We start from the raw sequence: 23,975 nt of genomic DNA, 5'->3' as shown, positions 1-23,975 counted from the left end.
ATGGGAACACGCCAAGCACAGTGGAGCAAATTCAACTGTGACTTGAAAAAGAAATTAGCTGAAAATGACATTTGTCTGTGGGTATGAAGGAGGGGCAGTGGGACTAAACATGCTGCTCTCAAAACAACACAAGTGATTAGAGACAATAGTGAAGACAAGGACTAGGAGCCAAAAAGATGGCAATGATGAGTGGTGGGAGAGTCAATGTTCAATGTGGAGAGAGAAATGAAGGGAAGACGAAAGAGCAGGAAACTTCAGTCAGCACACTGATGCGATGGCTGGCATCACAAAAAGAAAATGATTTCCTTTATGTAGAGACTGAGACAAGAAAGCAGAGAGGAGGCAGGCTAATACAGTGAGAAACTCAGGCTCGGGGTAAGGGTGTTTAGTATAGAACAATAACTTTAGTCAAGAGTCAAGCTACTGCATGGAACAAGACAAGATACATGAGGAGGAGAAGTTACTAAAGAAATAGAGGTAAGACAACAAAGTGTGATTTGATGTTGATAAAACCACACGATAGAACCTTAGGCAACACAGGTAGTACATGAAATCACGCAGCCAGGTTGTCACTACCCTCAAGCACAAACAACTAAAATGCATTGTTACATGAACTGAAGTACCAGTTTTGTAGGGGATATGATTTTTATGATTGTGCCTAAGGAGAGCAGATTTTTAGATCTAATTCCTACAGTACCTCGTGGTGGCAGATCCATATCTCCAGATGTAAGTCCAATTAAATTAGGTCTTTGGCTGTGTACCCTGTGTCTGTAAACAGGTCTTGAAGTACTGGTTATACTTGGTGCTTCAGGATTATATCCATCAGTTTCATAGGTTTCTACAGTCAAAAACAAATAAGAGTGACCAAGCCTCATTACTCTGTAGAGATATTCAGCTGTAACCAAACCCGCAATTATGTAACGTGTTTAATGTAAGGAACACACAAGTCATTACGAAGATGGGGGTATAAAGTAAGGCAAGAAATGGATGCTGAGGTGTGTTTACATTGGGAGAGGTAATTAAAAAGTACATATGCACAAGTGGGAAGGAATGATAAGTGGATAGGGAAAAGTTCCACAGAGCTGGGCTGGGGCAGGTAAATTGCTGCCGCAAATGCTGAGGATTGAATATACAGAAAGAGAGTCTGGAAAGGATACATTAGAAAAGACAGCTCTGGTGAAATAATGTTCAGAAATTACAAAAGCAGGGATAAGAGGCCAGACACCAAGCTAGAAACTAGAATGGGATGCTTAGAAGGGAAAGGTAATCTGTTACAATCAGCAAGACCACTTCAGACATAAAACTAATCTCACTTATAAATTCTCCTGATTGTTGTTAGCTGATACTTGACAATGAATTGGCACATCTTCAAGGAAAACCCAAATTTAAATCAGGTGTAGGTCTCTCCATCAGCATAAATCTGAATGAGATTCAGATTAATGACTCTATTTTCTTCTAACCTCATGTGATGACACAAAGCAAATCCTTGGTATTAACAGAGTATGCATGCATATGTTTGTGTAATGAGTACACACTTTAATAAGGTAGGTGTAAAATATGAAAATAATTTAGAGTTGGGGTTCAAGTTTTTATTAAGAAGTGTATTTTTAGGAGAGAAAAATAAAAATTCTTCCACTGGTACAACTAAACAAGCTAAGCAACAGCCACAGTCTTTTGGCAACCTGTGGGCAGGGAGAGCATTTGCCATTGCTTTTCTGCACGAAGTACCAATTAAAGCTTACAATAAATCAATAGTCAGCATATTTTTTTGAACAGCACCTCCCACCCTCCCACCAAGTCAAATTGCATGCAGTGATATGCTGATTACTTGCAAACTTAAATATTCTCAAATCATTCTTCCTTTCTAACTTTTGGCATTAAACAATTTTGTTGTGCTCTCAGAATCTTATGTTACAAAATTCTAGCATTACTGGCCTCCCTCAGTTACCTCTTATTTCAACTCTTATATGCCTTGAAAATCCAAGCTTACACTCAGCATGCAATCGACTAAATTTTAACAATGATATCTATGCATAGCACAGATCAATTCAAAGAAATATCACAAAATATTAATCCCCTAGTCATCATTACAGCATTGAGATACTGCAAATTCCCAAATACAAGAAAACAGACAAGTCATCTGGCAGGCTGTGGTCACTTTTATAACAGTGATCAGTCTAAGAAGAAGCAAAATGTTCAATCTTGCAGAATGAATTCTAATAAAAGCTTAACTGTAATAATCCCTCTAATTCCCTTGTATCTTGCATAGACTGAATAAATATTGTATCCTATGCCAAAGGAGTAATCAATTTACCAAGTATATTCAACCATCCCCTTTTCTATATATCATCTATTGGATATGGATGGTAACAAACATTGATCTCATTCTCCCAAGCTTGACTACCTTTCTATTTGGACAGCATCTAGCTATCTGATAAGAATTCCACATTCTACTCAACTATAATTGCACATGACCCACTACAAACGTATATGCTGTCGTATCTCTGTGACCACAAATTTCTGGTGCATTTTGTAAGGTCCAGTTCTGATCAGTGGGCAACAGGTATTGATTCAGCTCTCCTATGTTCAGATTTCCATCCCTTTGGCTATCTCCATGACTAGGACATGAAGGAATTTCTTACTTCTTTAGTCCATGTATATACATTACATCATAAAACATTCCCCTGGTCTCAATGACAACTGAAACAAGCTTCCTCAAACTTTAATTCAGCTCAGCAACCTCAAATGCATCATTTGAAATATAAAACAAAGAAATAGAATGTCTTATTAACATTGGCCTTAAAAAAAGCCTTTGACAGATAATTATTCTACCTGCTGTATATGGAGGAGGCTGTGGTGCAGGAGGCTGGTGATGAATTACAGATGTGACAACAGGAGGCACTGAACTAGTAATTGAGCTTGGGGGTGCATCCAATCCAGGAGGTTGAAGTGGTGGTAAAGGTGGTGGGGGACCTACTAAAAGCAAAATGACAAATTTAAAATGCCAACTGTTCTTCAAGTCTGCAAACCAGCAGTTTTTAGAAATAAAATATTGCAACAAAACACTGAGATCAAACATAATTCCCATCAAGTTTCAAAGGAAAAAGCAAACCTGTTATTTATATAGCACCCTTACAAGCTCACGTTGTTCCTCAAGCACTACATAGCCAGTGATGAGATCAATGTTGAAGGCAAACAGAGCAACCAAATTTCATACCTTTATTCATTGATGGGATGAGGGTGTTGCTGGCTAGGCAACATTTATTACCTATCCCTAATTACCCAGAGGGCAGTTCAGTCACATGTAGGCCAGACCAGGTAAGGATGGCAGTTTCCTTCCCTAAAGGACCATGGATTCATGGTCATCATTAGATTCTTAATTCCAGATGTTTATTGAATTCAAATTCCATCTGCCGTGGCAGGATTCGAACCTGGGTCTCCAGAACATTATCTGGGTCTCTGGATTAACAGTCCAGTGATAATATCACCAGGCCATCGCCTCCCCATACAGTATAATCTCATTGCTATTTGAAGGACTAAGTAATCAGATAATTTGTTTTTGGTGATATTTATTGAAAAGTAATTGATAACCACTTGATAGCAGAAAAATTCACAAATCTTTTACCCACACTTAGGCAGGCAAAAAAAAGAGCTTGAGTTTAACATCTCACTTGAAGGGTAGGGGCACCAACAGGCTAGCATTCCCTCGTAGTGTTTTAGTTAAGATAATGCACTTGTTCAGGAGTGGGACTTGAACTCACGAAATTAAGACTCAGCCACAAGAGTGATACCACTGAGTCAAGGCTGAAATACTGAAGCAGTAATATTTCTGTTAAGCAGTTACACACATAGCACATTTTACACAACAGGTTTTGGTTGAAATTCAGTATCTTCGAGACCAAATTAAAAATACCTCTTGGCCTATGTGGGTCCTTTTTTGACAGAGGAAAATAAATTGAAGTCACAGATCATCCAAAGGAGTGATGTCTTTATAGAGAACCTAGTCATGCCTTATGTAGCACAGAGACAACTGAGGGTTACTTTTCTTAAAGACATGAAACGACCACGATTTCAGTGGGATGCGCACTTGTTTTCTCTACTAGACAACAATCCTAGTCTTATCCATTTCATTGACATTTCAAATTGTGAAAGAATTCAACTATTTTTGTATTCTGTCTGTCTAACAATCTCACACCACAGCCAAAAAGTATCAGTTCTTTTAAAGAATGTTGCTGAAGGCTTTTGTCACCTCCTTCTACAATGTCCAAGTGGCCATTCGTGTGTGGAAGCCTCGACAAAATAGTCAATGGGTTAGTAAAGTGAAAAGTGCTTGAAAAAAATTGTGCCTGATCTTGTCTCAACTGCCATTTACGCATACAGTTAGCAAATTAATTATGGTACAGCAAATGAACCTGAACTGTCAATTCATTTTTCTGCTCCTACCCTCAAGGATTCTGAGGTTGCTTTTAGGGCAACTACATCAGCAGAGATCAGCCAACCTAATTATTGTCCATCAAAAGAAATTCTAATGTCATAGTTTAAAATATCTGCAAGCAACTTGGCACAGTTAGGATAAAGACACTGAAGTAACTTTGAACTTAGAAAGGAAATAGTTCAAAAATTGTGAAAGTGTAACCTTCTGAAGTCCATTCAATGATTTTAAAAAAGGTGGGAACTCACTGAAATATGCCAGTACGATTATTCTTGCAGACAAGATCATCTTTAATACATAATAAAAACCAAAAGAATTGTGCATGTTGTATATTAGAAGCAAAATGAGAACAATATTTCATTTTCCGCGTGGGGACCCTGCAGCCCTCCAGACTCAATACCAAGTTCAATAATTTTAGGGCCTGAACTCTCCCATGTCCTTGTCCCCAACCCCATACACCAGGCCTTGTTATCACAGCCTGCCATTATACACTACCTACCGTTAGCCACCAACAGTCTCCATTAACAGCTATTCACCTTCCTAATCAGATCATTATCCACTCCTTTGTGTGTCCAACTGTTCTTCTCTTTCTTTTGGGCTCTATCCCCACCGATCGTTTATTCCAGAACTCCAGACCTCCACCTCCCCACCCCATCTTCTGCAAGTAACAGACATTTTCCTAGCTCTCGTCAGTTCTGAGGAAGGGTTACCGGACCCGAAACGTTAACTCTGATTTCTCTTCACAGATGCTGCTAGACCTGCCAAGCTATTCCAGCAACTTCTATTTTTGTTTCATCTCTAATACGTGTTGGACAAGAGCTTAATAACCTACAATATATGCTGATTAAGTGCTCTGTACTTATTTTAACATTTTTTGAAACTCAAGCATGAATGGAAAGCTCATACTTTACCTGCAACAGGAGGCAGATTGGGGGGTAATGGTCCAGGTGGAGGGACTGGAGGCCTCAGATTAACAGGTGGAGGAGCCAGAATGGGTGGTGGTGGAGGCAGGGGGGCAGGATTTGGTCCCTCAACTACTGAAGACTGTGAGGGGAAAGGCAGCATGCCTGGAAGATTCACATCCTCTACCACTACTGGATCACTTCCGTGGTCAAACGGACACATGTCACCTCTCATACAGAAGCCCTTTTCTGAAAAACACAAAGTAAGGCGGCATAAAGCACATAGAATCAACATGATTTGCAACACATCGAAACAAATTTTTATGCCAATCTGGAATACATATTTAACAATACAATACAGTAACAGTCTCTTAATGGGACACCACCACCACCACCGCCACCCCCCCCACCTCGTTGAGAGTGAAACATTTCCTTTATCCAGCCATTCCTGCTAAGCAAACACAACAAAATGGAGGGAATGAATTGATGGCTGTCAAGTGCAGCATTTCACTGAATAATGCCATTAACTTGTATATATTGTATTTCCACACTGCTTTAATTTACATTTCCTCCATAAACTTATTCTTGTTTTAATCTCAGGACATCAAATTGAGTTTACAGCATTGTTACAGTATTTAAATTTGGCATTTAAGTGGGTGACAATCTTTTTAACACTGCAACAATTCTGCATTACCATCATAGTCTCGACAGCGCTTCTTTGGAAGTGGCCCCCTTCCATATGAGCTATGATCAATCTGGTCCTCATGGTACTCTGACCAACTCTCTGTAGTAGTGTTGCCATGGTGAGCTGGTGCGATGACTGTGATTGCACTACTCAGAGTGGGAACAGGATAATGGCCAGATGTCAAGTTTGCCACAGTATTGGGAGTGTAGCCACTTTCTGACGATTCTGTCCTGTCAAGGTCATACTTGGACTTCCCCGAATCCCTCTCTGAAAGAACAAAGGAATCAATATTATTGTGAAGGAGTTAGAACATTAATTTTTACAAACTACTACAAGCCAAAGTAATAGAAATGTCTATATTTGAGACTTTCTACATTAGATTTTAACTTTACAATATTGTTGCACTTATATTTATCAAAAATAAAACTACGTAACTATGCAACAGTATATACAGCAGTAAGCATTTTTCATTGAGTTGACAGTTTCAATGAACATTCCGGAAGTGCCATTCGCACCAAAAATACTAAATTAATCTCATTACACAATAATAAATATGTTCTAATATGAACAGAGTTGGTTGCACCAAGTCACTTGGCAGCAGGAATTTGAATATCACTTAAAAGAGACATTTTGCCAAAGCTCTTCATCTTGCACTGAACAGGACAAATGCAGGGATTCAAATTTTAAACCATCACAAAACAAAAGGAGTTGATTGGCAAGTTAACTCTCGTGGTTAAGTTGTTGCCATGGAGAACATGTATGAAATATCCACCCTTGACACTTCATGGTCATTCAAAAAACATGCAAGGCTTCAACATATGTCTTTTCTTTGCAGAGATTGGATCCCAACAAGTGAATGCAGCTCACTTGCCAACCAATCAGAACCCTTTTTCCTCTGGCATAAATTGTTGTCTTCTTCCGAAACCGGCATTCCTACATTTGTTCTGATGAGTGTAAGATGCAAGGCTTCAGTAATATGCCTCTCTTTTCAGCAATCCATCTATAGAACTAATTGCTGAACATTAACTACTGAATGCCAGTCAGCCAAAATAACGTGGGCTGATAAACAAAGTAGAGAACAAAAAGCAAGATAAAATGTGAACTGAGAAATTTTTGCATCTAACATCGATTGAATACTGTTGTGTATGACAAACAATTTTTTTAACTGGCTTCCTCAGCATTTGAATTCACAGAAATCAATTCTCAAAATTTGTTTCTCTCAGCTGTTAAATGTCTCCACCTCTGCTTTATCATGCATCTCTTTTTAATTGTTCAGTTAAGACTCTGAACAGATCTTTTAGACAATCAACAGAAGCATAATGACTAAATGGTCTCCATCTGAGCTCCATCATTCTTTGAATCTACATGGAACGACATCCCTTTCATCTTAAGATTTATGCCAGATCAGGCACTCACTTCAATTAAGTGTCACAATGGAAAACTTTAGTTCATGATTCAACTAGTGAACTCAGAAGTCCATCTTTTTCATTTAACTAATTTTCAATTCACGTATAACAAAATAATTTTGATAGCAGAAGAGCATGTGTTAAGCTAGCAAGAAATGCACCAGGAATTTTACGCATGTGGTATGACTGCACCATGGAAGATTCAGTGGGACATCAGCAAATCTACACCGTGTACATAACACGGTGTAAGACCCTTTGCATTTAAAACTGCACGGTCAATATAGCAGAAAAAAGTTTGCAAGATACTTCAAGGGAGAATTACTATCCAAAGTATGACAATAAACCATAATAACACATGACTAAATGCTTGGGCAAGATGCTCACTTTAAAGAGTTTTAGGGAGGAAATAGAAGAACTTAAGACCTAGGCAGCTGAAAGGCACAGTCACCAATGATGCAGCAATAACAATTTAGGGTACACAAGAATTAGTGAATTGCAGAGATCTTGGAGGATGGCTGGGCAGGAGAAAATTAGGAATAACAAAGGGCAAGGTAATGGAGGGATCGGAATAGAAGGATGAAACCTGGAAAACTGAAGCCAGTGGAGGTCAGTGAACACAAGTGTGATTTGAATTTGATTTCAGTTTGGTTATTTGCAACAGATTTTTGAACAAGTGCAAGTTTATGTTGCATCACAAGTCCCTCCTGCACTAAAAGCATATTTACATTGAGAAAAAGACACACAGTCACTTTAAAATATTTCTGCAGCTTGTGGCGTAATTTTGCACCATTCATCAAAATATCATGAAGAAGTGATTATGTTTTTGAAAACCACATGGTCTTTTGTACAATACTTTTTAAGTTAAAATTTTAAGTCTTGCCACAGCAAGTAGTTAAATGAATTTGAATTTTTAAAAAAATTAATAGCACATTATACTAGTCTAAAATGAAGATTCTCAACATTTTAGGTTATCAGCAATACCTGCCTGCAGTCACCTCGCTGAAAACATGCTTGCTTATTCTTCTACTCTACAAGCATCTCATCAACTGACCTGGATCACACTGTATCAGGGGTTATAAAGAACAAACTTACATTCTACCCTTCTACAAATGCACAATGCTGCCAAGCTATTGAATAAAAGCTTCAAACTGAGAAAGCAAACAATTTCACAATAAGATAGCTAAAAATTATGGGCAGGTTTCAATAAAAGTAAATGTTTTGTATACATATACATGGAAAACAACTACTTGCTGCTCAAACTCACATTATAAAAAGGCCATTGAGGATGCTCACTTTCTTTAAAAAGAAACCGTATGTAGCCAAAGAGAATATACTTATCCAATTAAAAGCACAGTATGCCTACTCAATACACCAAGTCCCATCAGATTTAGTTTTCATTTCAATTGAATACTCAAAAGCCAAGGACTACCCTACAGTATTCCTTTAAGTGTTCACAGACTTAATCAATCATATCATTCAGGACCACAAGTTAGCATAAAATACTGACCCAGGGTTATTTTTAAATACAAAGCTCAAGACTTATTTACATCTGAATATAACTACCTCTGCTTCTACTCCTGCTTCTGCTCCTGTCCCTGTTTCTTTCCTTACTCCAACTGCGACTCCGACTTCTACTGTAGCTTCGGCTTCTTCCTCTTCTTCTGTTGTATCTGTCCCTGTATGAATCTCTCCTTGATGGATATCGGTCGTACTCCCTTTTACGAGAACGATCGTTTTTTCTGTCATCGCGGTTTCTAAAAGTTAACAGAAACTGTAACATTACTGAATAATAATCTGACTGCTCCCCTGACCTAAACTGAAAGCTATGCACTCATTAGGCAACTATTCGAATCTAGCCGATTATGCACTTTTCTAATCCAGCTAGACTAACATTCTTCTGGCTGAATAGAAACTCCATATAGGTTTCAGAACAACGCTCCAATAGGCTATTTCAAGGTTCATTTAGTATATGACACACCTAATCAATAAAACAAAGTATTCTCACAGTTAATCATCCCAGATTTTTTTAGCATCCAAGATTTGATAGAATGGTAACATATTAAATTTCCCTCAGATTCATTAATTCAGTTCTAAGGTAAATGTGTAATGTGTGCTGACTCACAGGCAGCAGAATGCCTCCAAGTTCAGCCAAGGTAGCAACAGCCACATTATTACTGGACTAAATGTAATTAGGCTTTTGGAGGGATGGGTGAGATAAAGGGAATAACATTGGGAGAATAAGACAGGGATGCGTGTCCCAACTTAGGATTCACTTCTTTGGATAATACCATGGATGCCATCAGTCTTGGATTTTTGGCTTAGGTAAGGTTTGACACTTCTATTTATACATTAACAATAGCAAGAGGTACACTCATCTGTAGTTGAGACACAGTGCTGTGTATTTCCAATATTTTCTGTTTGTATTCCTGGGCTTGAGCAAGAGCCTTTTTTATAGTTAAAGAGTAGTTCCAGATATTTTAAAAGCTTCATATGATTTGAAGCATTTAATTTGTGTAAAAAGAAACCATTTCAACAGACATCCTGTCTGCAAACAAGGAGTTTGCAACACAGTTGGGTCCAGTGAAATCATAACTACAAATCAGTACATTACAGAAGAGGGTGAAGAAAGCAGATTGATAAATTAGCAAGTAAAAAATAATATTGCCCTCGATTTCAAATAATTGAAAATGAACTCAGCCCCAACCTTTCCAAAGTCCCTGCCACTATAAGCACATAGCTCTGGAATGGCATACATGGGTGTTGGGTACACACAAAGGAACAAGTTATCCTTTGAACGAAGGGTTATTATCGCACTTGTGGTTAATGAAGTACGACTTCCATGCAAACGTTAAACAAAAATAATTGGCAAAAACCAAAACTGGGTACATTGTGAACATAAGAGAATTCATTTTGGGGAATAAGGAAATGGCAGAGAAAGTGAACAAATACTTTGCTGTATCTTTACAGACAAAAATACTATAAACATCTCAGATGCAATGAGAATTAAGAGGCAATTAATTGCAGAGTAGCAATTAGTTCCTTTTTTAAAAAAAAGCTCCAAAGTAATGAGAATTAGTAGATCAATCTTCTAGACATGATGATTTACATCCCAGCGTGTAGAACAAAGGAACTGCAGAGATAGATGATGACCAGTTCATGTACTTTCAAAAATATAGTAGAATGGGACCTGTAGATCAAATGGTAGCAAATATTAGCTCAGTTTGAAATAAGGAGAGATAAATAAAATGAAGAACCACATACATGAATTATGTGGAATGTTATATTTCCAAGTCTGCAGAATATAAAAAGCTAGTTAGAAAGAGAGCGGAGGGGTAGCTGCGATGACGCTTCAAGGGAATTCGGTGAGGCTACGTGAGTGGACAAAAAGTTGGCAAATGGAAAACAACAGCCAGAAATGTGTTTTTATCCTGTTTGCTTGGAAAAACAGAATTACAAAGTGTTTCATAAATGTAAAGAGACTAAGACGTGTTAAACTTCAGAGGGACTTGGATGCTCTTGTTTAAATCACTGCAAGCACAGAAAGCAATGATAACAGGATATGAGTAAAGAAGTAAAGCAATCTTAGTGCAATTACACAGAGTCAAAGTGGATCACACCTGGAGTACTCTGCACAATTCAGGTCTCCACTTCTAGGAAAACATGCTTGCAATGAGGATTGCTATAAATTTTCACCAAACTCTTTCATAAAATTGAGATTGTCTTATGAGGAAAGATTAAACAGACTGGACGAGAGGGGATCTCTAGCAAACATATAAAATGCTTATGGCGATCAACAAGGTAACTACAGGAAGAATGTTTCCCCAAGGGGTTGTCTCGACCAGGGGCAGAGTCTCAGGAAAAGGAGCGGGCCATTTAGCAGAAAGAAGAAATTTCTTCAGAGATTGGTGAATCCTTGGAAACCCCTTAGCACTGCTGTCTCAACAGCAAGGACCCAGGTTTGATTCCAGCCTTGGTTGATTGCCTATGTGGAGTTTGCACATTCTCCCAGGTCTGCAAAAGTTTCCTCCTCTGGTTCAAAGGCATGCAAATTAGGTGGATTGGCCATGGGAAATGCAGTATTACAGGGATAGAGACAACAAGGTGCAGGGCTGGATGAACACAGCAGGCCAAGCAGCATCATAGGGATAGAGTTGGGGGACTGGGTCTACATGGGATGTAGACTCGATGTTCCATACAGCCTCTTTCCACACAGTAGAGATTCAATGATTTTATAATTCAGAGGGCTGTTGAGGCTCAGTTGTTGAGTACAAAGAGACTGGCACATTTCTACATATTAAAAACAACAAGATACATAGGGATACTGCAGGAACATGGGGGTGTTGTAAATCAGAATGTAGTAGCCCTGAAAGGCAAAGTGGAATCCAAAGACTGCACAGCCTACTCCTGCTCCTATTTCATAGAATCCCTACAGTGTGGAAACAGACCATTCGGCCCAATAAGTCCACACTACCCCTCCGAAGACCATCCCACCCAGACCCATTCACCTACCCCTGCTTTCCCATATCTAACCCATCTAACCTAAACATCCCTGGACACTATGGGCAATTTACCACGGCCAATCCACCTATGCTACACATTTTTGGACCGTGGGAGGAAACCCAAGCAGACATGGGGAGAGTGTCCAAGTTCCACGCAGTCACCCGAGGGTGGAATTGAACCCGGGTCCCTGGCGCTGGGGAGGCAGCAGTGCTAACCACTGAGCTACTGTGCTGCCCAAATTCTTTCATTTTCTTATATTTCTACGTACTTGGACAAGATCGTGAATTATCAGTAGCACAAAAATTAAATGGGATAGGTTCTCTGACCTACACTTGGCTCGAAAATATCACAACAGCAGGCCACATTTGCAAACTTCAAATTACAGGTCATGGATAATCTACTCCTTGGTATCCCGAGAGCGGTCTCAGATGCTTGTGCATGAAACTTTTAACTACAAGGTGGATGCCACTACTCTGGAGAAAGCACTGAAGTCTTGAATTGATTTTCCAACTGACTTTTGAATATTAAATAATATATTCTCATCTAAAAGGCTTTTTTTTTCCAAAATGTACATTGAATGCAAAAGGGAATTTAAAAATATTTTCTTTCAATCGGTAAGATTAGTCACTTAGCAAAACAAGGGAAAACTTCTATATTCTTGCACATGCTCTACATAATCCATTGTACCAGCTCATGTGTACAGCAAATAAATCATCTTCACACAAACACATTTGCTATAAAGTGTTGGGGTTTTTAAGAAGACCTCATCACAATTGAAGGTATACAAAAATTTTCCTCTGCCTGAATTTCTTGGCATGTTTCTATGTTTCAAGTTGGACAGATGTCATTGAATTGTTCAAGAAAGCAATCATTCATACATTTGCTATTTCTCAAACAAATTTCTGAACTTCATCCATATCAAACAATTGATGTCAAACACATAAGTGATTAATTTGAAATGGAATAACACATTTTGCAGTGATCTCTTAGATATACAGGTCAAATGGGAGTAACCATATAGTGAAAAGTTTAAAATATTTAAAAAGGACAAGCCCCTCCAAGTATGTGGAAAATGATTGAGAAAAAAATGTAAATATATAAACGCTGTCACTTAAAAAAACCTGATCAGAACAGCATCTTAGGAGGGTGGCAAATTTGAATGGATAAATCTTTTGAGTCAAAACGGTGACAAAAGTAGTCTTCAAGGACAACACTGCAAAAAAACTGCTGACAGCTTAGAGAACTTCTTAAAAAATTACAAACTTGAAAACAGCAATTACCGGTTATCTCTGTGTCGTGATCCTGACTGCAGTGGGCTGTGATTCAGCCTCCTTGTAAATTTTTTTTCCCGATCATCTTCATCTTTGCTTCCCTATTTAAATGAACCAACATTGAAGCTGAGCAACAGGAAATATTTGTATTTATGTGGCTAGAACATTTAACAAATTTTAACAAAGATTCAAAATCCTGTTAAACATACCTCTTCTTTTCTATCCTCTCTTTCTTGCCGTTGTGCAGGCTCAGATTTTACATTCACGGATGCCAATTGCTCAGACTGAGGTAGGTAACTCTTTGCAGTTATAGCTTCAAAAAGCTTTTCTACAAATGTATGGGTGTCTGAAAGGAATAACAGCAATGTTGCAATATACTACAAAGGTATAAAATTCTGCAAATCCAACAATATTTCAGCTCAGAGATAGTAGGAATTGCAGATGCTGGAGAATCTGAGATAACAAGGTGCAGAGCTAGATGAACACAGCAGGCCAAGCAGCATCAGAGGAGCAGAAATTTTCTGAAGAAGGGTCTAGGCCCGAAACGTCAGCCTTCCTGCTCCTCTGATGCTGCTTGGCCTGCTGTGTTCATCCAGTTCTACACCTGGTTATCCCAATATTTCAGCCCAGTTTAAATTGCAAGATAAATAAGCCACCAAGATAACAGTCGATTTTTCATTTTCAAGTTGGTTCTTTCACATAACAGACAAAATGCATTAGCCCATTGAGTGGTTCTATTCATAACCTTAGTGTTAGAATGCATTCCACAGTTTTCAAATCCACAGCCGACTGTAAAAGTTCAAAACCAAAGTAAAATTACATTCAATTTCAGTTTCTTCACGTAGTAAACTATGAAAAGATCAAATACAGTATCAATGGATACTCAGCTCAAATGCATGGGTCAGTCAAAAGTACTCTCACCTCAGAACTCAGCAGCAGGAATAGATTTGAGTATTCAATTCTGCTCCACATTCAAAAAGATCTGATCTGCTTGTGGTCTCAGCTCCACCTTCCCATCTACACCTCAATCTTGACTTCCTCGTCATCAAAAATCTAACCCAGCCTTGAATAAATTTAAAAATCCAGCATGCACTACCTTATAGGAAAAGAGTATTCCACACTAAAACCTGGTTCAAGTCTCTCCCTGCCCAAGAGGAAATATCCCCAGGTTATCCACCTGATCCAGTCCCTCAGGATCGCGTTTTAATATGGTCACCTCTCATTCTTCTGAACTCCAACGGATACAAGCTGAACACGTCACCCTTTCCTTACAACATAATCATCTACGTCACACATCAGTTGAGGGAAACTTCTACAAACTGCCTTAAAAACATTTACATCCTTTTTCAACCATCAAAACTGTACAGTCAGTTACAAGTGGCCTTGCCAAAGCACTATATCATTATAGCAACAAGTCCTTTTTTCCATATTTCATTCCACCTGCAATAAATGACAACATTTCATTTGTCTTCGTAATCACTTGTACCTGCAAATTAACTTTCGTGTACTAAGACGCACAATCCCCTAACCTCAGTTCTATAACTTATCTCCATTTAAATATTACTTTGCTCAGTGGTTAGCACTGTTACCTCACAGCATCAGGGACACAGGTTCAATTCCACCATCGAATGACTGTGTGGAGTTTGCACATTCTTGCTGTGTCTGCGCGTGTTTCCAACGGGTCCTCTGGTTTGCTCCCACATACCAAAGATGTGCAGGTTAGGTGGATTGGCCATGGGAAATGCAGGGTTACAGGGATAGGGATAGGGTCTGGGTCTGGGTGACATGTTCTTCAGAGGGTCAGTGGGGACTTGATGGGCCAAGTGGTCTGTTTCCACACTGTAGTGACTTTATATTTCCTATTCTTCTTGTCAAAGTGGACAAGTTCACAGTTTCCCTACATTCTCCATCTGCTACATTTTTACTCATTCGCATCAACCTAATTCCCTGTGAAAGGGACATAAGAAGTCTGCACAATATGCTTGCATCCTATCTTTATATCATTAGCAAATTTAGCAACCATATCTTTAATCCCTTGACCCAAAACACTGATATAAATTGTAAATAATTGAGGGCCCAGCATTGATTCCGTGGCACACCACTTGAAACATATTGCCAATGCAAAAAAGAAAACAAAAACAGAAATTGCTGAAAAAACTCAGCAGGACTAGCAGCATCTGTGGGGAAAAAAACAGAGCTAACGTTTTTGGCTTGGTGACTCATCAGAACCAATACATTTAAATCCAACCTATGCTTCGTATTAGTGAAGCAATCCTCTATCCATGGTTAGAGATTATCTTCTACAACGGGTCATAATCTTTGATGCGACACCTCTAAAATGTCTTCTGGAAATCATGTACAGTACCTGTGCCAGTTTTCCTTTATCTATGCAACTTGATGCTTCCTCAAAGAACTCCTAACAAATTAGACAAACCTAATTTCCCTCTCATAATACCACGTCAATTATGCCTGACCGCATTAAGGTGTCTAAATATAATCTCATTAATAATTAATTACAGCATTTTCTCTACAACAAATTTTATGCTTACTGGTCTCATTTTCTTGAATAGAAGAATTACATTTGCTGTTTTCCAGTCTGATGGAACCTTTCCAGAATTTCAGAAATTTTAACATTACAAGCAGAGCATTTACTGTTTCAGTGGCCTCTTCTTTTAACACATAAGGATGAAATCCATCAGGGCCAGGGTATTTGTCAGCTTTTAGTTTTAATAATTTACTCTGTATCCTTTACCTGCCCACTGTTATAAATTCCTCATTCCTTTTTAACTTCTGATTCATAATTATTTCTGGGATGCTAAATTTCACTTGTCTGTCCACTCCTCTAATCTATTTCTTAAGTTCAATGCTACCGCCCTTACTGCTCAAAAGATTTTATCAAAAGCATTATAAGATTGACCACCAACCCCAACACATTAAAGAGAGAAATCAAGAATACTAGCCTTTCCTTATCAGCACTTCAGCAGAAACTTGCAACACTTAACAACTGCTGACCAATGTCATGGGTAAAGCCCAATTTGGACAAAACGAACCTTAAACCACCATATAAAAGTTGCAAAAAAATCCTGAAATTAAGCTTTTTTTTGCCAAAGTATTTAAAACATCTTGATCTTTCCCGGTTGGCCAATTTACCAAGATCTGACTGAAAATCGAGTAGAAAGTTGGATATGGACATAAACCATAGGATACAAGCACTGAATGGACTGTTGTAAAATGTATCACCTTACATATTACTACACAGATAATATAGCCACTAGGTGCAACACTATCAAACATTAAAAGTCAACTGAAAATATAATTACAAGCAATTCCAATGATCACATTAAACTTATTTTTAAATTAGATATTAGGTTGCAGCCAATTACTTAGCTTATCAGCACAAGACCTGCTGTCAAGTCTAACACTTGAGGCTGTAAACACATCTGCTTGGCAGTAGCTAGCACCTGCATTGCAACCAAATCCAGAGATCACAAGCTGGTGATATATTCACATGAATGAATGAATCAAAGTGCAAGAAGAGACCATCAAGTGCATCAAGCCCACCATCCGTGCAGTAAAAATACAACCAAACCCTCAGCTGTAAAATTACCTGGAATAGTCAAAAGAAAAAAATCATGCAAACTCAGAAACGTCACCAGGAAATTCCTTTCCAGATGCCCAAGGCAATTTAAAAAATGCTACCAGAGACTGAACCGACATAAACACTCAAAAGATAACTGACAATTTTGCCTTCTATACCGTTACTATCCTATTCACTCAAGAATCTGACAAGCCTCTTTGCAAAGTGCTGCATAAAATTTCCACCAACTTTATGTTCAAATAGCATGTCTCAAAAGGCATGTGATAGTGAAGGAGATACTTCCAGACATCTCTCATAACTTATTGCTATTTATTCTGTATGTATAACTGCTCATCTCATCATCCCAATTTTTCCAAAGCTGAGTATATACAAACCCATCATTTTAACGGCATCTTCAATACAGTGAAAGTACAATCCACTTGGGAATTGAGTTTGAAAAACTGAACAAGATCATTTGCATGACACTTTATTTAAAGGATGTAGCACCACACGACGACAAGGAAACTAAGTAGGGTTCCAGGAACATAACAGGGGAGTAGCAAAATTACACCTTTATAGTCAGACAGAACTTGAATGCAAAACAGCTAAGCCATAATATGCAGGGTATGAAAACATGTTGAACCCATTATCATAAGGAACAAGTCATATTGGGAGAGGTGAATGCACAGGTAAATGGAACATCATGATGAAAAGAAAACAACATCAATTCAGCTGATGTATATGTAGTGGATCTAGACTGCATATATCATGATTAAAACAAAACTTGAAGTTAAAATAATGAATAAAAAGTAGAGTAGCAATCTTTACAGTATGTGAGACTGCACTTAAGGTAAAAGATAAATGGGCTCATAAGCAGCTTTAGGCACTCAACTTCAGTAATGTGCTAGATAAAGCTGTAGAGGGATTACAATAAAACTTTATTCCACTCAAATACAGTGCCTTAATTGAAGTACACGCAACTATTCAATGGACAGACCAGGAAGATACTTCTGGTCTATTAATTAGAAACAGGTCAAGTTTTCTTTTATTCATTCATAGGATGATGGCACTGACCATAAACTTGTAAAAGAGCAAAATAAAACTTTTAATTTCCCAGTTCCTTTGACCAACTTCCCAACTTTAGAGAAAAAGAAACAAAGACTAGACTACCTACCTGCCAAACAACTCATGGTTTTCATGTGATAAGTTTATTTTTATCTTTTCTTACTTCAGCACACTTCATACCCCTCCCAGTATGCTTCACTATATTCCCAGTCTGTTTCATACCCCTCCCGGCCTACTACACACTAATTCCAGCTCATTTCACACTTCTCCCGGTCCGCATCGGTATTGAAGCCCGTTTCATATTCCTCCTGGTCTGCTTCATAGTGATCCTAAACTTAAATAGCCAGAACCTCAAGGCTGCATCTCAAATGACATGAGTTGTTTACAAAACCATCAACTAATTTGTATTTGATCTCTACAATGTAGAAAAAATTGTACCAAAAGTGGAAAATATAAAACACTACACAAAGTGCAAGTGAAGTAACAAGTACAACATGAGTGTTTTGTGAATGGGATGTTCCCATTCCTCCACTTGCATAGCAAGATGCCTTCGGAAGGAGAGAGTGAGTGTCATGGAGGGAAATTCATCCCACCAAATTCAGTGTTAAAAGGAGTGACTCTGGAGTAGATGTATTTGGGGTGGAAACCGCTGAAGATGACAGCGGAAGAAATATCGAACAAGGAGGCCAGAGCAGTAAACAGTAAGGATATTGGGAATTGCAATCATGTTTCTGGAATGGGAAAGGAAGAGGGAGTAGACATGGTTTTCAACGAAAAGGCACAATGTAAGTATTGGTATGGAAGATTATTTCATCAGAATTGATGGGACAAAACACAGTATGAGACAATAAAGCTTACAATGAATATTGATGCACTCCCATGCTGACTGCATTTTTCGGCCAACAACTTTTGCCCAATTACTTTTCTATTTTCATTTATACATCCATGAGATGAATTTTTGGTTTCTGCACTCATTGCCCGCTGCATATGCCTTGTACCATCTTCGTTATTGTTGATTTAATGCCTCCTATCTTCCAATCAATCACAGATCTATCATTTTCTTCTCAGTCTTGTTAATAAACTAGTACATCCCTAAGCACTCTTAAGTTCTGCTCAAAGATCATCAATCTGACAATTCATGTTACTCTTTACACAAATGCAACCAGGCTTGTGTATTCACAATATCTTCTGTTATTTTGGACTTTCTGCATCTGAAGTATTTTGCTTTATACATATTCAATACATAGATACAAAAATAGGAGAACATCTCCAGATATCATTCATGGCACCACAGATCCAATACTAACACTTTTTTTACTATACCTTTCTGCAGGAAGACATCTAATTGGTCAACACATAGTGCCTTCAACTCCTTCTCACTTTTATCCTTTTTCACCAAAGCAACAACATATTTAGCAAGTGCGGATGGATCTGCATCACATCTGCAACAGAACAAAGACATAAAAATACTTAAACCTACAAAATTTAAATTTAATTACGCTTTGAACAAAAATGTGCTTAAAATTTGTTGTGTACATTTTTGCTTTAAAAGGTTGGAAATAACTCACTTTAACAATTAAGATAAAAGTTTCAATTTTGAAAGGATCACATTACACAAAAGACTCAGACTGCCAGCTTTCCCTCTTCCCTCCCCAACCACAAAGTCATTGTTCAAGTCCCACCTGCCTCAGCCATGTGTCATGACTGGTTTGAGTATCTTGATTTAAAATATCTACATGAAGGTACAACATGCAGTGTTACAACATGGGTTGACATGATATATTACGAGTTGGCAGATACATGGAATCCTCAAATAGTAACAGCACAGGAGGCTAAACAGTCCATCATGTCCTTTTGGTTCATTGCTAAAGAAACTCAACTCACCCCTATCTTTTCCTCATAGCACTATAAAAAAGGTGCTCCTGATAAAGTCTGGTATACATCGAGTCAAGGCCCGGTAGCAGAATAGATTGACAGATGGTTGCAGAACAGGAAACAAAGGTATAGAAATTCAGGGAAGTTAAAACATGTTGCTTTTTAATTTAAACACAGGTGCCAAAGATTACGATAATGCCAGGCAAAGTATAAAAACAAATGGAAATATAGCAGCTCAGGGCCAGTGATGATGTTCAACATCAATTGTGAAGTTAGTTGACCACTACAAACAGAGCTAAATCTCATTCAATCAGGACTAACTTTCAAAAAAAAAAATCTATATTGGAGATTAACAGCAAGCATGGAAGTTCTTGTTAACTTGACCAATTTCTGTTTATGTCTGGGGCAATTCCTCAACAGGATACACTTGAGAAGCAGAGAATGAATCACAGAACCAAACCCTGCGTGCCAGCCTTGTTCTGGATGCATACAAATTTACGCAAAACACTTCTCGAAAATTCAAGGCGAGACTGAAAATATGAGAAAGTGCAGAAATGATAGGACACCAAAAATCCAAAAGAAAAGCTTAAGGAAAACTGGTAGAGGTCTTGACCATTCTAAAAAGTTTGTGGAGGGCAAACATGGTGAAATGGCCTCAACTTGTAAGCAAATCTAGACCAGCTGTAATAAATGTAGGAGAGCCAACAAAACAAAGATCAAACAAATAATTTGAGAAATCTTTTTACAGAAAATGACGAAAATGTGGAATGCATAGCCATGTTGAGTGACTGAAGCAAGTGGCACTGACTCATTTCAAGGAAACCTTAATATATATGCAGGGAGAATTAAATGTAAGGAAATTAAGACACAATGGGAAGTAACTTGTGTGGAATATAAATACCATAATACACCAATTAGACCAAATGGCCCAATACCGTGCTGTAAATTCCACATTGTTGTTCTCTCATAGGACTTAGGCATCACTGGATGAACAGCATTTATTGCTGGTCCCTAGTTGCCCCTGAAAAAATGATGAACTGTCTGCTTGAACCACTGCAGTTGTGTGCCGTGGGTAGACCCACAATTCCACTGGGGACAGAATTCTACGATTTTGACCCAGCAACAGCAAAGGAACGACAAGTCAGGGAGGTGAGTGGCTTGGAGGGGAACTTGCATGTGGTGACATTCCTATGTGTCTACTGCTTTTGTCCTTCTAGATGGAAGTGGTCATAGATTTGGAAGGTACAATCTAAGGACCTAACAGTGACATTGAATGGTGAATTGGATCATTTCAAATTTTGTCTGAAAAGCAGTTTTACCTGCTTAAAGAATAGGGAGACAAATCAACTTCAGCAACTCAAACTCTGACTCACTGTCTGCTCACAACTACAGTGATAAGGCTATTAATGATTGTCACTATTGATTAAGATGCATCCATTATCACTTATTAGGATATCATAGGCAAGGAGGTAATGGATAAGGATGACAATGAACGTTCACTCAGAAATACAAATTATAACAAACATGGAAATGTTACGTAGGAATTGTGTTTTCAGTTGCCTGCTGTCCATCTGTAAATACACTTCAAACAAGGGCACCTGACAGTATCAGCTCTTTTAGTTTAGTTTCAGGATATAAAGTTAATTAGAGTGAAAACGGGACAACGTCTGGTATGCAGCTTTTGCAATGTGCTTTCCTTTTACTCACAACAACCTGGTTTGTCAGCCACTGTAGAAAGCACCCGGCAGACCAAAATAAATTTATTGGGATTACTTGGTCAGATATGCTTTCTTGTCAGATATGCTTTCTTGTCATTTTGTCCATCAATAGTGAGTGCCAGTATTGTTAAAATGCTCTGCTGTATCACAAGCATTTTCCCACCAGCTCATCCCAATGTAATGCTTGATAAAAATTCTAAGCCATCTGTCAATTACCCAGACTTTGAGGATCTTGGTAACAGTAAGTTATAATATTGAATCCTGAAGGATAAACAGAAATTTAAAACATAATGAATTCCAACACTTAGAAAATGGTAGCTAACAAACTGGTGATTAATGCAAATTATAAAGCAAATTAAAAATGGAACAAAATGAAAATAAACACGTTTCAAATTTATTCTTCATTAATGTAAATGAGGAAATATATAATATAGTTTGGTGCATTCCATTTTTCAGAGCTTTGAAAGCTATCTATTTAAACACATTGTTCCACAGGTGCCCTTGAAACCAGTGTCAAGCTCTACGATGACAATATCACCATAAGTTTCTCTTTTCAAAATGGAGGAATTTAAACAACAGATTATTAAAAATAAAACCCCTCATTTCTTTCAGAGATAGTAGAAACTGCAGATGCTGGAGAATCTGAGATAACAAGGTGTACAGCTGGATGAGCACAGCAGGCCAAGCAGCATCAGAGGAGCAGGAAGGCTGACGTTTCGGGCCTAGACCCTTCCTCAGAGATAGGGGAGGGGAAGGGGGATCTGAAATAAATAGGGAGAGAGGGGGAGGCGGATATTGATGCTGCTTGGCCTGCTGTGCTCATCCAGCTCTACACCTTGTCCCCTCATTTCTTTGCCTGATTAAATCTACTCTAGTTAGGAAAGTAGACGTTTATTTGACTTCTAGAAGTAAATGTTATTTAGTAATACTTTAGAGCAAAGATAAATGTAAAAGACAAAGTTCAAACTCAACAGTACAACTAATGTAAACTTACATAATTAGTGATTGTGGCTGGACAAATAATACTTACATACATGATGGACAGTTTCTACTAACAACAGGGGAAACCAAAAATCAACACTGGATTTAATTCTGCTGTAGTAGGTCATCCAGCACAGCTGCATTGATTAGAGACTTAGCCCTGAACAAATAAGCTCAAAACAATTTGTCCACTAGTTTATTGAAAGCAAGTGAATAATGCTGCAGTGAAGGAAAGAGAGATGCAAGCGAACATCTTCCTTAACAGCAAAATGACAGAGAAAGTGAATTAAAGTTGTTGGAACCAAAATATAAATGAGGTAAATAAAGTCAAAGACAGGGAAAGATTGGTTTAGGAAGAAAAAGGAAAAAAAAAACTTTAGTCTTGAAATCAATTTGAACAATCCACAACCATTTATTTCAGTTATTTTCAGTCATCTTTATGTCGTTGTGATCACTTAGCACATCCTTACAAGAGTTTATACTTGTAATTACCAGACCTAACATCTTTTACAGGTTGAGTTCATACGCACCACGAAAGGAGCATTGATACTGTCCCTACCTCTGAGCCAGAAGATACACGATGAAATCCAGCTTGTAGCAAGACATGCATCACGTCAGGTCTGAACAGGCTGATTAAAAGTATTTTGCTCACAACCACAATAGTTTTGGAAGGGTCTGATCTCAAAAGCTAAACAAACTTTGATCTGGCTAGTACTTGGACAGGAGTTCACCTGGGAATACCAGGGGCAGCAGGGTTTACAAGTGTCTTGTCATACATATGTGTCACTACCTCTGGGCTAGAAGGTCCAGGTTCAAGTACTAGCTGCCCCAAAGGTGTCATCACATGTCCACATTGGTTGCAAATATTCCAACTTCATACAAATGGTGAGGGAGGCAACAAAATGCCCTTTGTACAAAGCCAACAGCACAGCATGCAGCTCAGTCAGTAAAATTTGGAAACAGGAGGCCCCCAATTTACAAACATCTGATTTTCAAATGCAATCCCACACAGGGGTGTAATTTTGAATATCCAACATACAAACATTTCATGTAATTACGAATGGCTGCTTTATATTGCTCTGCATTGTGTTCAGATCAACTTGAGCATGTTCTCGGTAACAGAATTCGTTCACAACCCTGGGTCTCTCTGTATTTGCGTATAATCTCAGATACATCCCTTGCTGAATGGTGATTTATTTTTGCATAAATAACTACTATCAACATTAGATTCATCACTATTTTGGTAGTGACAGCTGACCCAATGTTTCTATATAATCATATTATCTAAAAAGTAATGGAATAATTGTCTCACACCACATTAGGACAATAAGGCTCATCTACAAAAGTTGAGCAAATGGAGGAAGAGTTAACAGCATTAGTCAAGAAAGACAGTCGAAGAGCTGTACAGCACAGAAATAGATTCTTTGGTTCAACTAAAAACTAAAAGAACTGCGGATGCTGTAAATCAGGAACAAAAACAAAGTTGCTGGAAAAGCTCAGCAGGTCTGGCAGCATCTGTGGAGGAGAAAACAGAGTTAACGTTTCGGTCCAGTGACCCTTCCT

General features: G+C 38.2%; 1 protein-coding gene across 3 annotated transcripts in view; it reads right to left on the bottom strand.

Moving 5' to 3' along the window:
- The window catches only part of rbm26 (RNA binding motif protein 26), a 79,102-nt gene that overhangs the window by 49,886 nt on the left and 5,241 nt on the right, over window positions 1-23,975 (bottom strand). For 2 of the 3 annotated variants that reach the window (XM_048597944.1, XM_048597945.1), the window contains exons 2-9: window positions 19,162-19,280; window positions 13,406-13,542; window positions 13,206-13,297; window positions 8,989-9,179; window positions 6,029-6,286; window positions 5,344-5,583; window positions 2,833-2,976; window positions 698-838 (exon numbers count right to left, since the gene is read on the bottom strand). In XM_048597944.1, the coding sequence (XP_048453901.1) occupies window positions 698-838; window positions 2,833-2,976; window positions 5,344-5,583; window positions 6,029-6,286; window positions 8,989-9,179; window positions 13,206-13,297; window positions 13,406-13,542; window positions 19,162-19,280 (1,322 nt within the window). The remainder of the gene's footprint in view (window positions 1-697; window positions 839-2,832; window positions 2,977-5,343; window positions 5,584-6,028; window positions 6,287-8,988; window positions 9,180-13,205; window positions 13,298-13,405; window positions 13,543-19,161; window positions 19,281-23,975) is intronic. The other variant, XM_020535792.2, reaches the window with a different exon arrangement.

Source organism: Rhincodon typus, chromosome 6 (assembly GCF_021869965.1).
Source record: "Rhincodon typus isolate 14 chromosome 6, sRhiTyp1.1, whole genome shotgun sequence".
NCBI lineage: Eukaryota > Metazoa > Chordata > Chondrichthyes > Orectolobiformes > Rhincodontidae > Rhincodon > Rhincodon typus.
The sequence above is the reverse complement of the archived record's forward strand: the minus strand, read 5'-3'. Positions and strand labels throughout refer to the sequence as shown.